General features: G+C 44.3%; 1 protein-coding gene across 3 annotated transcripts in view; it reads left to right on the top strand.

The window, feature by feature from the left end:
* The window catches only part of LOC147615276 (yacP-like NYN domain protein), a 132,707-nt gene that overhangs the window by 59,469 nt on the left and 54,816 nt on the right, over positions 1 to 18,422 (top strand). For all 3 annotated transcript variants that reach the window (XR_015262806.1, XR_015262807.1, XM_086779356.1), the window contains exons 2-4: positions 12,514 to 12,585; positions 12,659 to 12,762; positions 12,969 to 13,135. Coding sequence is in view for 1 of the 3 variants with exons in the window: in XM_086779356.1 (XP_086635482.1) it covers positions 12,514 to 12,585; positions 12,659 to 12,762; positions 12,969 to 13,135 (343 nt within the window). In the remaining 2 variants the exon portion in view is untranslated. The remainder of the gene's footprint in view (positions 1 to 12,513; positions 12,586 to 12,658; positions 12,763 to 12,968; positions 13,136 to 18,422) is intronic.

Below are 18,422 nucleotides of genomic sequence, written 5' to 3'. Positions count from 1 at the left end.
TTGGCTGCCATTGACCTGAGGGGCCTGGAGTCCTAGGTTGGTAGCCGCCTAGCAACATTAAAGAGTTTTGTTCCCCTGGTTGAACGTCTAGTGCTGGGCTTGGGTATGCGGGACTTTCAAAGATATTTTCTTTGGATGAATATGATACATATTCTTCCTCCACATAGCCTGGGTTTACCAAGTCTCTACACATATTTGAATTGTCGTAGTCGACAACCCTCACAGGAGCAGTCCCTGGAGCAGGAGGTTGAGCACCAAGAACAGGTCGTGCTTGCTCTTGTACCATCGGTGGCTTACGCTCAAAATTAGTATATTGTTGATACATTTGTGGAGCCACTCCACCCCTTGGCTGCTCACGTTCTTGTCTCATTCTCGCAATGCGAGTACATTCCTGTGTGGTATGAGTAAAGTTCCAAGCACAGGCTTGGCACCACTTCTTTGTGGGTTGGTTTGTGACTAGAGGAGAAAAGGTGTTACAATCCTCTGTTTTATGGTTACCGCCACATGCTCCACAAAGATGAGGACCTGTAGGAAGTACACTCCTCATTCTCTGCTGCTGTTGTTGTGGCTGCATGGGTGGACGATAGGTCTGTCCCAATCTCCGTAGTACTAGGTTAGCTATCTGGTCTGGATTTACTAGCACGCTAGACCCTGAACTTTGGTCATCACCCCACTGATCTCTAGGTTTCATCTCTGGGCCAGAACCATCTTGGAACTTGAAGTTATCGGTGAAATCCATAGCATCATGGCAACACTCATTGAAATTTGTATGTTTCTTCGCATAGAGATGTGTATGCAGTGTTGAATTTTTGAGTCCTTTTAAGAAGAGAGAAATTAATCGACTTTGGGCGGGCTTCTCATCTTCTGGGCAACGATTAATGTACTGCTTCATTCTATTTACACAGTCTCTAACACTCTCATTCTCGCCTTGCTTGAAAGAGTAGATGTGTGCTACCGTGTCATGTTGAATTCCCATCAAGGAAAAAGCAGCAATGAATCTCTCTTCCAAAACTCGTAAAGAAGATTTGTCTGAAGCCTCTAATGCCTGAAACCAAGCCAGGGCTTTTCCCTCAAGAGTGAGTCCAAATCCTTCAATTTGAGTATGCTTATCAGCCACTTGCTCAGCTCGAACTGCTTGCCTAAATGCTGCTACATGGTCGTATGGATCTCCCGACCCTTCATACTTCTTTACCAGTTTCTGAAGAGTTGATGGTCTTACTTGTCTTGAATACTCATCATAGGGCCTACGGCCTCTCACTCTCAGTGGGAATTGTTCCTCTCTTTGGAAAGATGGTCCACATGTTTCCAAAATTGGTGTGGGTACCCTATTACCAGCCTCACCAAACCCCTCCAAAGATCTTGTCACCCGCATTTCAGGATGTGCATTAATAGGAGGCCTAGTTGGCTCCCCTACCCTCCGATTGTCATAGTGAGAAAGATGTTGGTGTGATGTGACCTGTGGTCGCACATTTGGTGTAGGACGATATCTTGGTGCTAGAGTTGGGCTACTAGCAGTGGTCCACTTAGATGTTGAAGGTCCCTCTCTAGTGAACTCTCGTAGGGGAGGAGCAACAGTTTCTCCAAGAAAGGCTGTCTCTCCTGGTTTGGCTGTATTTGTTGAGAACACTTCCATAAATAATGGTTGTCCTTTCCACGTGAGTTCCCTAATCTCTTTCCAATCTAAGGTTCGGTATTCATTGGCCCATTTATCAACTATTCTGTTCATGTGTCCTGCGAGCTTCTCAACTACCACCACATGAGCTAGAGGAAGATCCAGCCGTGGCAATCTAGTTGTGGCATAATATCCCTCTAACGAGTCCTTATAGACCTCTTGAAGTGGGTCATCCTGTAAGACCTTTGTCACAGGAATTTGTCGTACAAACTCCCATTGGCATTCAGCCCCCTGATCCAGTTTACACTTGCCTTTCCTATCCCTTTCCAAATTTAGATCTACAAGAAGTAAATCATCTATGGATGGTTTTGAGGACTGGGCATTGGATGGTCCAGGCATGTCCGGCTCGATGAGCCAATCATCTCTAGACACCCTTGCTCTGGAAAGTTCTGATAAGTCTAAGAACTCGGTTTTAGAGAGCTCCCCTAATTTGTCTACCTTTTCTGGATGGTAGGTGACTTCGTAGCGAACACCATCTCCACCCATGTACATGTTACCCTGGTCATTGACTAAAGGTGCTCTATCAAGTTCTGAGAAAATGTCTGCGATCTTAACAAGATACCGTTGTTGTGGGTCCCTAAAGATCTCAGCTCCTTGAGCATTTGTGTAGACATATTGGAGTCTTACATTGAGTGTTAACCCCATGGTGTCGGCTTCAAATGGATTAAAGGATCTTGAGGGTGTCCTATTTGGGGCTACGGGATGACTATTTGTCGGCCCTAGATTGTCCATGCACAATGAACTAGTTGTTCTGGAGGAAAGGGTATCGGATTGGGATTCAGAAAGGGTTTCAGCAATATCTGCCAAATTGCCTACCGATTGGGTCCCACTTTCTTGCGTAGGTACTCTAGAAGGTGCCCTAGGCCCTATGGCAGAATCTACAAGACGTCCTGACCGCAAGTGCATAAGGTCAATTTTTTTTTTGTTTTTTTTTTTTGTGTTTTTGTTTTGTTTTGTTTTTGTTTTTGTTTTTAAATAAAATATATATATATATATATATATATATATTTTATTTAACCTACCTAATCACTAAATGCACTAAAAGGAGTATGTGCGGTGTAACTATCTATCCTTTTTTTTAAAAAAAATTAATTATGATTTTTTTTAAATGATTTTATGTTTTTTATGTTTTTATTTTTTTTAAACTTACACAAAAATTATGAATCACACTAAGAAAAAAATACTAATTATGCACAAAGTTACAAAAACTGAAAAATGCAGAAAAATACTAATTATGCAAAAAAATTAAAAAAAATATGAAGAATTATAAAATATGCAAAAAAATAGACTCCTAAAAACACTTAATTTATCAAATTTTTTTTTAAATTTTCTTGTGTTTTCTTTTGTTTTTTCTCCTTTTGTTGGTTTTTTTTTAAATTGTTTAATGTTTGTTTGTTTGTTTTTTTTTTGTTTTTAAATTGTTTGTTTCTTTGTTTTTTTTTTGTTTTTAAATTGTTTGTTTGTTTGTTTGTTTTTTTGTTTGTTTTTTTTAAAAAAAAAAACTACTAAATTTCGTGCCTAATTACAAAAAATATAAAAATACTAATTATGCACGTAATTACAAAAATAAAAATAAAAAATGCACGCTACTTTACTTATGCAAAAATTTAAATAAAGAACAATTGATTCAAAAAATAAAAATTATTTTTTTAAATTTAAATTTAATTGTTTTTCCTCTCTTTTTAAAAATTTTTTTTTTTTTTACTATTCTCTTTTTTTTTCTTGTTATCTCTTTTTTTTTCTTTTTTAAAAAAATGTAATTGTTTTTTTTTCTTATCTCTTTTTTTTTCTTTTTTTAAAAAAATTTAATTGTTTTTTTCTTTTTTTTTATAAAAAAAATATTTTTTTTTGTTTTTTAATTTAAAAATTCCACCTACCTTATCTTTCGCTCGCCGCTCGCCGGACTTCACGCTGGCACACGTGGGTCGCCTTCAACGACCACGCTCTTCTTCACAGCCAGCTGTGCTGCTATAGCTCTTCACCCCACTTCCTTCTACCAGCGCTTGCTCTGCTCTGTCCTCTGCTCTGGCGTCTATGCCAACGCCGCTGGTGTCGGTTGCAGGCTACGCCCACCTCTCTCCTTTGCTGTCGTCTTCCACTGCTTCTCTTCCACTCGGCCGCCTTCTACAGCTACGGCCAACCTCTCTCCACGCGGCCTTTCCAGCCGCCTTCTTCTTCTAACACTTCCAACCTACCTCTCTTCCTTTCACCATTCTCTTTCCCTCTCTCCTCTCATCCTTAAGCGGACTTCTTGCTTGGGAGTCTATGGGGCTTGCATAAGCTATGGAAGAGCTTAGCAACGCACCTCTTTTCTTTTTATTTATTTATACTAATTACATGTTAACGAAAAGCATGAAAGAATGAAATGACAAAAAAACAATGAAGGTAAGCATAATGAACGGTACTTGAAAAAGCATAAAAGCAATAAAACATAAAAAACAATGCGGGAGAAACCTCAACCGCTCAATGGTTTTTTTCTTATCCTAACCTTATCTACTCACACCGGGATCGCACACCCGAACTTAACCTAATCACTCAATGGTTTTGCAACCAAAAGAGGAAATAGTGGTGGTTTCCACACACTCTCAACCGGATTTGAGTCTTCTCCCCGGCAGCGGCGCCAATGGAGAGACGGAAAAACTCTCTCACTTGTAGCAAGAGTAGTATGATCCACACTTAGCTCAATCCAATGGGATTTGCATCCCTTTCGGAGCTAGGGATTCAACCCGTACCGGTGCACAAAAGCTTATCCATTTGATGGAGAGAATGCTAAGAAAACTACTACTATTGACATAGACTCAACACACACTCAAGCTCAATCTTGCTATTGCTCACTCAACTCCACATTCCACTCATCCATACATCCAAACAAGAAGAAAGCTTAGCTATTGCTCACACAAGATCAAAGCATTCTTCATTCTCAAATACTCATTTCCCTAGCATGCACACAATCCTTGAAGCTATCAATAAGAAACATGCACACAAGAGAATTGACAAGAGAAGAGAGACATATATCAACTCATTGCATTGAATTAACAAAAGAATAGAACTTACAACAATGTAGATGGGAAGAGAGAAGAGCTTGCACCTCTATGGAAGAAGAGGGAGAGCTAGTCTCAAGAGAGCTCAAACATGAGTTTTCCCAATGTGTCCATGCTCTCAAATGAGCCACCTTTTATACAAAAATTCTAGAACTCCCAAAAGTTCCCATGTGGGATTATTGTCAAGCCCTCTCCCACATTCATCTACAACTTTGAACTCTTTTCAAGAGCCCTAAGTGTCTTTTTTGTTGCATCCTTGTATTGATCTTCATTCGTCATGCAACAAGCCAGCATTAAACCTTGCGTTTTCTGCAGCCATACAGTTTTCAGCATTCATCTATTCATTGTTTTGCTCTAGCCACTTGGTGAAGGTAAAACGCAGCATTCATACTCATTTACAGCGTTCATACACAGTCCAGAATAGTCCCAAACAGCCCCTATCTCAGCCTCAACTTTGCATCCCTTCCTCGTTCCATTGGGAAGAGTGCATATGCTCGAGATTGGACATCATTGGTGCTTCTACAGCCGTGTACAGTTCAGCACGACTCTTGGTCTTCAGAGATCTTGCATTTGGCTTATCGTCAGTCACACCGTCAGTCTCTTCAAAGATAATAAAGCAAATACTATTCCGGTAACGGGATAGGGGGCCCTTCAGTGGGTAATTCGGGACCCCATACGATGTACTCTCTCTCTCTCTCTCTCTCTCTCTCTCTCTCTCTCTCTCAAATATCTTAAAGTTTGAAGTCTTAAAAGTGGATTGCTAAACTCGCGAAACTCAGGATACAGAAGACGGTGTGAGCATTTGTGTGACAGGATCCTCCAATACGAATACTTCCGCTCCATGTTACAATGTATGGCTGTTGTATTCAGCTAAACTCTTTTTGAATGCAAATAAAGAAATACCGAAAGGGGCGCCAAGCTTTGGGGCCAACAGGTGTCGTCGTTTTCTTGTAGGAGCGCTCTAGCTCCCTTTTGTCTGTTTTCTTTGCAGATTTACAGCCGTGTTATTGCGACATTTAGTCTACCGCACTTTGGTTTCTATCAGACTATGAGGATGACTATGACTATGATGATGAGGAAGAGCAGGAGACCACTCCTGAGAGGATTGAATCTGAGGATGTACTTGCAAGAGAACAGGCTGCAGAAGATGCACATTATGAGGATGTAACGCAACTAGAAGATATGCCAAGTAAAGAGGAAGATGATGCCAAATTCAAAGCCCGTTTGGCAAGGGCAGTGGATGTGCTTATGCAGCTCATGCAAAGTGAGAAGTTTGTTGAATTTATGAGGGCACGTTCTGAGCCTAAGAAGAAGAAGAAGGTGCGTTCTAGGAACCCACCTTAGGACAATAGTGGTGCCTTCCCACAGGATCTTGCTTTTGGACAGTTTTCCAACATGCAAAACACTTATGGTGCAAACCCATAGAGTTCCTTTTTCGGACAGCCATCTATTCCACACCAATCTATATATCTAGGCTATTTTGGCAGTGGTTTTGTTTTCCAATCTATGACTGGGGGTTACCCTTAGAGAGGCATGGGAATGCAAGGGAATTTTGGAGCTAATTTTCAGCGTGGTATGCAAGGCAACATGTATGGTGGTATGCAGCCTGGAATGCAAGGGAATATGTATGGGGGCATGCAGCCCGGAATGCAAGGAAACATGTATGGGGATACGTAGCCCGGTATGCATAGTGGTATGTTTGGAAACATGGGAGGATCAGCAAAATTGCATGGTATGCAAGGTGTGGGAACTGGCAATGTTGACCCTACTATGGACATGAATGCAGGGGGTAGCAATCTTGTGAAGTCACTTCCTTATGATAATCTAACGCCTATGGGTAAGGCAAAGGATTATAAGGAAGGGGGAGCTGCGGTGAAATTTACACATTCAGGGGAGCCAAAGACAGGCTCAAGGCTCTTATCTTTTTACAGCAGTTTGATGTTGCTTTTTGTGGTGGAAATTACACAGAATCCTTGAAAGTGAGAAAAGCTGCGACTTTTCTCAAGGGCAATGCATTGCAGTGGTGGTCCACTCTTCTCTTGCAGGCATAGCACCATCTACTTGGGTACAGTTTAAATAGGTGTTCTCTTCTGTGTGGCTCACATCTACATTTGAGGTGGATGTAATGACAACATGGCATAAGTTGGATGCATCGAAATGTGAGAAGCTTGAGGATTACAAGAAGAAGTTTTGGGAAGCTTTACTCCAAGCTACTTCTTATCGTGCGGTGCCACTATCAGAGCATGTTGAGAAGTAATGTTGTGGGTTGCCCAAGGAAGTGCATGACTATTGCATTAAGACTGGAGTAATAAATATGTCGCAGATGATAGAGAATGCCATGACGGCAAATGCGTTACTTACTGGGGTTTCAACTGGATTTAAGGGGAGCAAAAGCACTAGCAAGAAAACTGAGAAGTTAGGGCATGCATCTCGTGATGCAACAGTGCCTGCAGAGAAGCGGTGTAAGATGTTACCAATGCCCAAGAGAAATCCTGAGGAGAAGCGGGCTTTGTTGGATGCCAAGAAATGCTTTTTCTGTACCGAAGAGGGACATGTCTTTCAATTGACCCAACCGTACAACAAGGACTCTGACACTAGAGGGGAGCCCAAGTCTAAGAAAGCAAAGCCTTCTGCAGGGTTAGTTCTTGATCTTGTTGGGGAACAACCAAGTGGTGAGGAGAATGAGTTGTGCAGAGCATGGGGCAAAGTTAGAGATCAGAATGCTTTGATTTTCTTTGACACAGGTGCTAGAGCCAAGTTTATCTCACCAGATTTGGCTAGCAGATTGGGGATCCGTGCAGAGGAGATGGGGCCTTTATATGAGGCTAGTATGGCTTGTCCTAGGTATGCAGAACCCGTCACCTTTAATATTGGGAAGCCAAGGCTTCATGTGCAGGGTTATGTGGACAGTGAGGAATTCTATATCATGCCACTTGATGGGTGTGATGTTTTGTTGGGTATGCCATGGTGTCATAGAGTACATGCAGTGGTGGATACGTACAACAGGAAGATTACTTTGACTCATAGAGGGAAAGAGCATATTTTGGATGTAAAGCTTAAAGCATATTTTGGATGTAAAGCTTAAAGAGGAATCTATTCCTATTGTATCGGCTTCGGCCATTTCATCAGTAATGAAAAAGCATCTTTTTGCGTACTTGATTGTTGTAAAGGATGCAAAAGATCATGAATCTCAATCTAATTTGTCTATGTTAGATAAAGACAGGACTGATTTCCTACGTGAGTTCCAAGATTGCTTTTCTGAGTCATTGCCAGGAGAACTTCCTCCGGAAAGGCGAGAAGATCATGCTATTGATCTTAATTGGGGAGTATTCCACCAAATAGACCGCTGTACCGTGTTAGTGCAGCCCAGCAAGAGGAAATTATGAGCCAGGTACAGGAGTTGTTGAAAAAGGGGTTGATTCAGCCTAGTTCATCACCCTTTTGCTCGCCTATGCTCTTAATGCAAAAGAAAGATGGTTCTTGGCGCATGTGTATAGATTACAGGGCGCTAAACAAGAACACCATCAAGAATTGATTTCCTATTCCGAGGATCGATGACATATTGCACCGCTTATAGGGCTCCACAGTCTTTAGTCGGATAGACTTGAAAAGTGGGTATCATCAAATACACATTAGACCTGAGGATGTGCATAAAACAACATGTTGGACCACCTTTGGGCTATACGAGTTCTTGGTCATACCCTTTGGCTTGACAAATGCTCCCGCCACCTTTAACAGGATGATGGACAGGATTTTCCGGCCTCATAGAGCGTTTGTGGGCACATTCTTTGATGACATGATTGTGCATTCTCGCTCAGAGGAGGAGCCTTGCTATATGTTCACACTTGGGGTCAAATTTTGAAGGGTCCTTTTCATAACCCAAGGGGACAAAGGTTTATAACCCATGGGGGACAATAGTTTGGAGGGAACAAAGGTTAAAAACCTTTTGAAACAAAAAAGAACACCCTCTTTTTGGAGGGATCGTGACCCCTAGGTTATTATTGGGGCCTAAGCTTCTTTTGGAGGGGAAGTCGGGCCAGCACGTTCTCTCTCTTGCTTTTGGGGAGAGGTTGGCGGGCTGTGCTGCAGCACACACAAGCGCTCTCCCTTGGTGCAACAAGCAGGTGGGTTGGACAGAGAAGCTAGGCTGTAGGAAGCACAGGCTGAACTTCTCTCTCTCTCTCTCTCTCTTTTGTTTCTTTTCTTCCGATGACCGGAAGAACACAGCCTGGCTCTCAATTCCTCTGCTCTCTGTGCAGTCACCCCACTAGGATTGTCTCCCACCCCTAGTGGGAGCGGGTGTCTGGAGGAGAGAGAGAGAGAGAGAGAGAGAGAGAGAGAGAGAGAGAGAGAGAGAGAGGCGCATGGGTGAACCTGCTGTCCAGCCCTGCGCTCCCTGCAATCCAACCCGCCAATTCTCAAAGAGAGAATGTGTGTCCCTGGCTGCAGTCCGACTCCTTGTAGAGAGAGAGAGAAAGAAAGAAAGAAAGAGAGAAAGAGAGAGAGAGAAAGAAAGAAAGAAAGAAAGATATATTAACGTCTACGAGAGGCCAAAGTCGGCCTATGAGACAAAAAATAATACAAAGACCTAGACAGACTGGACATAGAGCACCCCGACTCCGTCACCGAGAGATAGCAGCTATCCGAATGAGACACCAGATGGAGACACAGGAGAGGGTAGCTCGCTTTCATTCAGACTCAGGGTACATATTCACGCCATTCACAGCCTCAACATCGGCGATGTATGATATCTTATATCCCTCTTATGGCACTGGATGGAGTTAGACATAGATCTGCATAGCATGCTTGTACTACCCCTTCAGCATATAGAGATGCATCTTGCCTTAGCACTCCATCCACATCCCCACCCCCCCTTTTATTGTTTGTATATGGGCTCCACCGATCCATGATGATTCACAGTTGTATCCAAACACACGCACACTTTTTCTTTTCTTTCTTTTCCTCCGATGACCGGAAGAACACAGTTGTATTATTATTATTTTTGTCTCATAGGCCGACTTTGGCCTCTCGTAGACGTTAATATATCTTTCTCTCGTGGAAACAGGTGCTGGACTGCAGGCGGCCGTAAGACAGGAGGGCAGGACAGAACATAGCTTTTCTCACGCCCCCTCTCTTGTGAAAAGCGGCGGACCGCAGGAGACACAGAGGTGCGCTGCTGAGCATGGACAGCCGGCCACTGTTTTCTCTCTCTCTCTCTCTCTCTCTCTCTCTCTCTCTCTCTCTCTCTCTCTCTCTCGCAGGCTGGTGGGCGGTGTCAGACGCACACAGGCTAAAGTTCCTCTTTCTTTCGGCTCGTGGGCTGTTTGGGAGTGTTTCTCTTGGTCCCTTGTGAGAGGAGGGATTTGCGGCCTAAGAGGACAGAAACAGGAGCATTTCTGGCATGTCTTTGGAAGAGTTCATGGGCTGTTCAATGGCTGTGTGCATGGGCCAATTGGCTGCGTTTTCAAGGCCTCGTGGAGATACCTTCTTGGCAGATTAGAGGTGGAGAACAGTGAGGTGTTTTGAGCACAGGGCTGTGTGAAGTTTGGACATGCATATGTTTAAGCCATGTATGGATGTTGTATTCAGCTAAACTCTTTTTGAATGCAAATAAAGAAATACCGAAAGGGGCACCAAGCTTTGGGGCCAATAGGTGTCGTTGTTTTCTTGTAGGAGCGCTCTAGCTTCCTTTTGTCTGTTTTCTTTGCAGATTTACAGCCGTGTTATTGCGACATTTAGTCTACCGCACTTTGGTTTCTACCAGAGGCCGGTTTCATCTGCACGTTCTCTAGCATTCTAGAACCAGTCCGTGTCTTGCTATGAAGAGTAGCTGAGTGTTTACTCTCCTGCCAACGAGGCACTGTTCTAGTTGTCTACACTTCATGAACTGCTTTTACTATGTCATGATCTGCAATGGTCTGATTTTCAGCAACTACATGCTGTCCATTAGGCATTTCTAGTGGTTGGTTTGCTCTGACATTTATGGCCAATGGGAGTAGTCCCTCAAACATATCTGTGAGCCATTTTGGAAATGTCTACTGAATTCAGCTTGTGGTTGTGCTGAATTTTCAGCAAATACAACATCTCTACTTTCAAAGATCCTTTGACTGCATGGATTGAAGGGATGGTATCCCTTGCTACCATTGCTGTAGCCACTTGTGCCCAGTGTGTGTGTGGGGGGGTGGAGGGGATCGTAGCCACTTGTGCCCAGTGTGTGTGTTGGGGGGTGGAGGGGATCGTAGCCACTTGTGCCCAGTGTAATGTCTTTGTGAATGAATGAGTGTGTTTTAATCCCATCATATTTGTGCATGCTTACATTATTAAGTAACTGCGTCCAGGCAGGCTCCACGAAATCAGTGGAAGAAATTTGATGTTTGTGAATTGAAAACTAGGGGCAATTGATGTTTTCTAGAAGCCTATGTAGACTTTTGTTGACCTTTGCAGACCCATGGTTCATGGGTATCATATCAAAGTTTTAATCGAGTAGATTCCCAAATATGATCTCATTTATGTCTTGCTGAAAATATGGTTGTTTTTGTTTTGACCAAGGTTTGATGAACCTTCGACGATGTTGTCCAGATTAATATTGATTCTTAACAGCTTTTTGAGTCTACCAAGCACTTGAGGTTTTTAGCAGAAGTCTTTTATGTATGCAAGCTTTTCCTAATCAGCATCCTCTTCTGTGTTTTCTTAGTTTTGTTATTTTAGGTGGTTGAGGAATCACAATTTGGCACAATGCACATGGACTCATGACTAGATAGGTGCTATGAAGGATTTAAAGCCCTACGTGATCACTCTGCTTGTGTGTGCATATAGTGTATCCTAGTAAGACTTTGTGGTTGAAATAGATGCTAGTGTCTACATAGTGGGTGGTGCCTTGTTCCTGATGAATGACCATTGACTTGCTGCTTTTGAGAGTCAGAAACTATCAGTACATAGGTATGTTGTCAGTTGCATGAGAAGCAGCTGTGTGTTTCTGTCAACGTGTCAAAGGAGTAGAGATGCAATATTCATGGAAGTGACTGTTTGGTATGTGTGGGTATTTCGGCTCTTAATGTGGATAATTTCTCTTAAAAAGAAGCGCTTTTAAAAAACTGGGTTCTGGTGACTATCCTATTTTAGATAGTGTTCAGGTTCCAAGATATAAATGATTGCCAGAAAAACAGTCCCATTCAAATACTGCTCATGTATGTGAAATAAATCTGCATGTTTCCGAACAATGGCATGTGACCCCTCTTGACTCCATCACTCCTTATTCTTGTCTTCATGTTACCAACTGACTTTAATTTTTTATTATTTATTCTCCATGGTTGTTTTCCGTAGACATTTTACCTCATTTATAGTCAGTCACTCTCTAAGAGTTCTTTAAGGTGATAGTTACTCCATGGTAGAGCAGTAAGATTTTCAAAAGGATCAGGAGCCTTTCAACCCATTAGAAGCGTTTGCAGCTGCCAGTTTCGGCACTGCCTACTTCTGCCTCACATTGCATCCCCATTTTAGCTTTGCTTTGCTAAGTTACTAGCCTGTTGTGTGTATGCTGAATGTTTTCGCGAGTCAGAGTTGCACGCCCAGCACCACTAACTCAGTTTCCATATCGTAATAAAAGAAAGAAGTACATTTTGATGCTTCTTATGTACCATACTGTTGTGACTCGTGAAACAAACTTTTACCTTACACATTCCTACCACCTTTTATACACCTTATGGTGGATAATGTGCATGTGGTTTTTTAATCAAGCTGGTGGTGTGTGGTAGCACTTAACTGACATTATCTATGTATGCTAAATGATTATGCTGCCAGAGACCAAGGCTAGAGCCACCAAGGATAACTTCAAATGTCAAACTGAACCTTCAATTTTTAAAGAGGATAAAGGTGAGAATTCTTTAGCATGGATGCCTTTGAAACACTTTGCTAGTACCACTATATCTACATTTTTTGCTTCTAGGAGAAGAGAGCAGGGGTCAAACCTTCAACAGGCTATCGACGAAAGAAAGTGGAGAGGGACTTATTGCAAGATGCTGAAGAGGAAGAAAACAAAAGCTTCTATGAGTATGAATTTTGGTTTTTTCTTAGGGTGGTTCTGAAAGTTATATATACATGCATTGCATACATGCGTGCATGTATGTATGTATGTATGGTACGTATGTACATACGCATGTATGCAATGAATTTTTGGTTTTTTTACATTGACGTTTTTGCTCAAGGTTTGAACTTCTAAAATATTGATATCAAAAAATCGTTCTTGGTGCTTACAGCTCAAATAGCTATGTTGAGATTGAATTGACAAGACCTGTTCTACTGGTGGATGGCTACAATATGTGTGGTTACTGGTCTAAGTTGAAGAAGCATTTCAAAAGAGGGCACCTTGACTATGCTCGCCAAACACTTTTGGAGGAGTTGGTGGGATTCAGTGCAATAAGGGGTGAGTTTTTATGTAATTGTATTTTGTACGGTTTCTTGGCAAAACTTTTAGAGGAGTTGTTCACATTGAGTACAAATAAATTTTTAATTCACATAAGTCTTAATCATATCACAACTTAACTTGCTACTACCATCATGGAGAGGATCCTTAGAAGGCTTCTCCAAGTAGCTACATCAAGGATTATATCCATTTTGAGGGGCTGTAGTGGAAGGAATCTGGGTTGTAAGATATGATGATCTTTCTTGGTTGACGAAGATCTTTGGATGTGCTCTCAGATACCTTTCAAGTTGTAAGGCAAGTGTGGTTTAATGATATTTTCTATCTTTGTGTGTTGTGCGGCCATTGTATTCCACTTGTTAGCATTCATGTTGTGAGGATGGAGCTTGTGCAAAAAGGGAGATGGAGGCTCAAGCCATGACAAGTTGTTGCACAATGAGAGAGAGAGAGAGAGAGAGAGAGAGAGAGAGAGAGAGAGATATTAAGCGTCTACTAAAGACCCAATGGGCCTATGAGACCAAAGTGGTACAATAATGTCCATGGCATATCTCATCATGGAATGGAAAATAAAACAGAATGAAAACATAAATATAGCTATCTCACTAGGGTGATACAAAATTGTCCATGGAAACTCGTCATGGAATACTAAAAACATAAAAACATGCGAGCAACATCAGCTCCGAGTAGATGGTATACCACTCTCCAAAATGTCAAGCATGGGGTTGACGAGTATGGCCGAGAGGTCTCCCTCAGCTATGTCACGTGGAAAGGTAGCTTGATAGCGGTGGAGAATGTCCTGGATCTGGAGTTGATGAGGTGATCGTGGCTGACGGGGGGGTCGAGGGCGTCGGGCACGCTGGAGTGCAGAGGCTCGGTCCGAGGTAACTCCTCTCGGGCGAGGTAGGTCCATAGCAGCTCGTGGAGGGTCCACAAGATCCACTATGTCGGTGTCCTCCACCTCCTGGGTCCGGAAGAAACTGGTGATGGTTGGTTGCCGAGGGAGGGGGTGGGGTGGCTGGGGCCTGTGTCTCAAGAAGGTGTCCCTGTGTCTGCGGAGCTCAAGCAGGAAGAGGCCCGGGCAACGCTGGTCCTGGAAGTCAATGATCCTGGAGAGTGGACTGAATCCCTCACGAAATAGACAGTGAAGCCTCCCGCGGATCTCATAGTATACTGGGCAGCGGCATATGTAATGCTCCTCCGTCTCAACCTGTGTGTGGCATAGTCGGCGGATACTCTCCTCTCTGGCTGTCCGTACGAGCTTCCCGCTCTGAAGATGCGCTCAGCTCTACGTGCCTCCACTCTGAGGTGGTGGGAAGAAACCCGTATCTGGCCAATCGCAATCCGCATGGCATGGGACATGTGAACACTCGAGTAGCCCGACTGTTGGATGAATCCATCCTCAGTGAGTGTGAGGAAGTGGTCTCTGTAAAAGTGCATCTTCGTGGGGAGCTCCGGGGGTGTGATCCATGTGCAATGTGTGTAGAGGCTAAGAAGATCTGAGCGGATGACCCGGTTGGTATCCTCGTGAGACAGCCGGAAAAAAGGGGATGAATCCATCCAGTGAGTGTGAGGAAGATGCGCTCAGCTCTACGTGCCTCAGTGAGTGTCCATACGAGCTTCCCGGCTCTGAAGATGCGCTCAGCTCTACGTGCCTCCACTCCGAGGTGGTGGGAAGAAACCCGTATGTGGCCAATCGCAATCCGCATGGCATGGGACATGTGAACACTCAAGTAGCCCGACTGTTGGAAGAATCCATCCTCAGTGAGTGAGGAAGTGGTCTCAGTAAAAGTGCATCTTCGTGGGGAGCTCCGGGGGTGTGATCCATGTGCAATGTGTGTAGAGGCTAAGAAGATCTGAGCGGATGACCCGGTTGGTATCCTCGTGAGACAGCCGGAAAAAAGGGGAGTCCAAACTGTACTGAAGGGGGGGGTAGGTGGTTTATGCAGAGCCCATATACTGAGAACCAAGTGGAAACTAGTGCATACCATACTCCAGAGTGCCCGTCAAGTCCTAGCTGTCTGGAGGACTCTAGGGCAAGCCTCAGGTACCTGCGAGGATCCATGTGACTGATGCGATGAAGGTATGTGATTGTCTAAAAGAGTGCCTCCACTACCATCGGTGCTGCAGCAAACTCTGCCTGGATAATCTGGTGTCGGACTGATGGTTTGCTGCGGATCATACGGGAGAACATCATAACCTGGGGCCTCTCAACTCGCTGCCAATCCTCATCGGATAAATCTGGCCCCCAGAAAGCTGCTCCATACATCAAGGCTGGTGTGACGAGGTTGTCAAAAATCCAGCCCTTCGTCCTGGGCTCTTGGAAATGTGCCTGGAAGCACTGTCGCTCAAGTAAGCTCAAGGCTGCATATCCCCGCGTCACTCTGGCATGTGCTGCGGGCAGGAAGCATGGTAAAGCGTGGGCCACTGAAAGTGACACCAAGGTAGACATAGGATGAGACAATCTCCACAGGATCCCCTCTATATGTGAAGCTCAATTTGGATGTGATGGGGCGAGAGGTATTGAAGACCATTACCTTGGTTTTACCAAGGTTAACAGAGAGGTCCCGCTGAGAGCAAAAGTCATGTAAGGCATCCAACTGTCTCTGAAGCCCTTCGGCTGAGTCTGAGAGGAGGAGGATGTCATCTGCATAAAGTAGTATGGGGATCAATATGCATGCCAGTGTGGGACCAGCGGGCGGCCAGCCCCGCCTAATCCATCGATGAAGCTCGAGATCTCATCAATGTAGAGGCCGAAAAGAGTGGGTGATAGAGGGCAGCCCTGTTTCACCCCAATGGTGCTGGAAATCTCCTAAGATGTACCTCCTGGGGCTCTCACTCGTCCGGTGACGGACTCATAGAGGGTGATGATGCTCCAAACCATGTCAGATGGGACTCCGATCTCCTGTAGACGGTGTAAGAGGCGGGCTCGGGGTACAAAGTTTCCGCAGCTGTTACCGCCACTCTTGATGGTGTACCCCAAGTCCTTGTGCTTGTTCCTGATCCATCGATTACTGATGATCATGTTATGCTTCAGAGACCTAACGGATCTCTTTTCCGCCAGAGGATGGAGATTGCAGGCAGACCTGACCAGTGTCGGATTTGTCGTCGACAGGGTCACATTGCTAGAGATTGTCCCAGATCGAGGGGCCATGCTAGGAGGCGGCGTGGTCCTGCCCATCTGAGGCCTTCTGCAGTTGCCGCCGAGACTCCAGTTGCTCCTTTGCCACAGTAGACCACACAGCGTTGGATTGTGGTTAGGGGTGGCAAGCACCCTCGGACCCCCGTACCTGCCCCTTCACCCACACCCCTTGTGGAGCACCCTAACCCCTATGCAGCTCTTGCCTCATAGGATGTTGATCCTTCTTTGGAGGATGAGACTTTGCAGGCACATGATCTGGATCCTTCACAAGAGGATGCTGCATTACAGTTACAGGATGATTGTACCCTTGAGGATGATGTTACACATTCGCATTGTCATGGTATCTCTCTAGTTCTAAGGACTAGCCCTGGCTTTTCCCCGGAGTGGGAGAGAGAGGTAAGGTTTACATCGTCAGATTTTCCCTCCCTTACCTATGCGAGACGTACTTCTGCCTCTAAAGGGGGTCCTTCGTCAACCACGAGATCTGGTCGTTCCTATGAGGATTGTCTCTTGGAACATTTAGGGTCTTGGGGGTTTTTTTCCACGTCGGCAGAAACAAATTGTAAAAACCTAGCGTCATTGTGCAGTCACAGGTGGACCTATGGATGTATTGCTCTTGCAAGAGCATAAACTGGATGCTAGCCAATGTGGGAGATTAGGCAAGCTTCTCTCCCCTTTTAGTCACCAGCTGTTGGTACCAAGGGTGGTGTCTGTATCTCTGTTTTAGCTTTAATCTTGCCTTGCATTATTGGACATGGTGTCATTTTGCCTGCGAGAGCGCAGTGGATCCTTCTTATGCAGGGTACTACACGCATTGTATTCTCAACCTCTATGCTTCTAACCATAGAGGTGAGAGGATTGCCTTTTGGAAATCTCTCACTACACTGATGCCTCTTGCCGACCATTGGATTATTGGTGGGGATTTTAACATGGTTGAGATGCCAACGGATAAAAGAGGTGGACATGAGGGCTTGGTGCATGCTCTTGAAAGAGCGTCTTGGGAGAGGTTTATACTCTCCATTCATGGCAGAGATTGTTGGCATGAGGATGACATTTTGAGGAGTCCATCCACTCTTCTTTATTCATGGTCTAACATGAGAAGAGATGCAGGATGTATCTATGCACGGTTAGACAGATTTTATGTGGATGATTGGGTGCTTGACAGAGGTGGGCATACTTTTATTGCTATAGGCACCTCTAAATCGGACCATTGCCTAGTGGTTTTATGTATTAGAGATCCGAATTGCCATGGATCAACACCCCATGTATGCATCCTTGATCATTTGTTTTCAGATGTAGAGCTATCGCATCGTATGCTTGATATTTGGAGATCTCATGATTTCTTACAGGCCTCTCAAAGCCTAGCCTCTGCTCTCGGTGATATTAGTGACTTTTATCACACACGTGCCTTGTCTAAGAGGCAAGAGACCTTGGATTTAGGAAGGGCTATTAGATGTAGATTGGCTGCCTTGCAGAAAGAGCACGAGAAACATCCTCATGCTCAATGGGTTGCAGATTCTTTATGTATTGTTAGGGCAAAACTTCATTACTCTCTTGACCAGCGCACATAGTACCGTTTCCATGCCCAGGAATCCTTTTGGACACAGATGGGTGGCAGATGTAACAAACATTTCTTTGCTACTCACGGCCCATCTCATGCCAGAGATAGTGTCAAGCAATTGCAGGATTCACATGGCACTCTTCACTCAGATCCTCTTATGGTTAGATAGATTGCCACTGATTTCTATCGCCAGCTTCTTAGTGCTGAGCCACACTCTAATTTGAGACACAGGGCACAGAGGAAGGTTTGGAATGTATTGCCACATTTGATCCACTGACGAGATGCATGTCGCTCTGGATTCCCCTTTTTCTATGCAGGAGTTCAGTCATGCTCTTCATGCCTTACCTCATGGTAAGTGTCCATGGCCTCTCCCCTGTTTTTTTCATTACTTTTTGGGATGAGATCGGGGTTGAGATCACATCGGCTCTGCAGGAGATGTGGGACACAGGTTCTATGCCTTCTTCTCTCACTGAGGGGCTTATTTATCTTATTCCTAAGAGCGGGGATAAGACATTGATTGGCCAGTGGAGACCTATCAGCTTACTTGGGACCGCCTATAAGATTCTTGCTAAGGCAGTGAGCATCAGATT

The sequence above is a fragment of the Cibotium barometz genome, chromosome 40 (assembly GCF_041138505.1).
Source record: "Cibotium barometz isolate CiBa-2024 chromosome 40, ASM4113850v1, whole genome shotgun sequence".
Taxonomy (NCBI): Eukaryota; Viridiplantae; Streptophyta; class Polypodiopsida; order Cyatheales; family Cibotiaceae; genus Cibotium; species Cibotium barometz.
The sequence above is the reverse complement of the archived record's forward strand: the minus strand, read 5'-3'. Positions and strand labels throughout refer to the sequence as shown.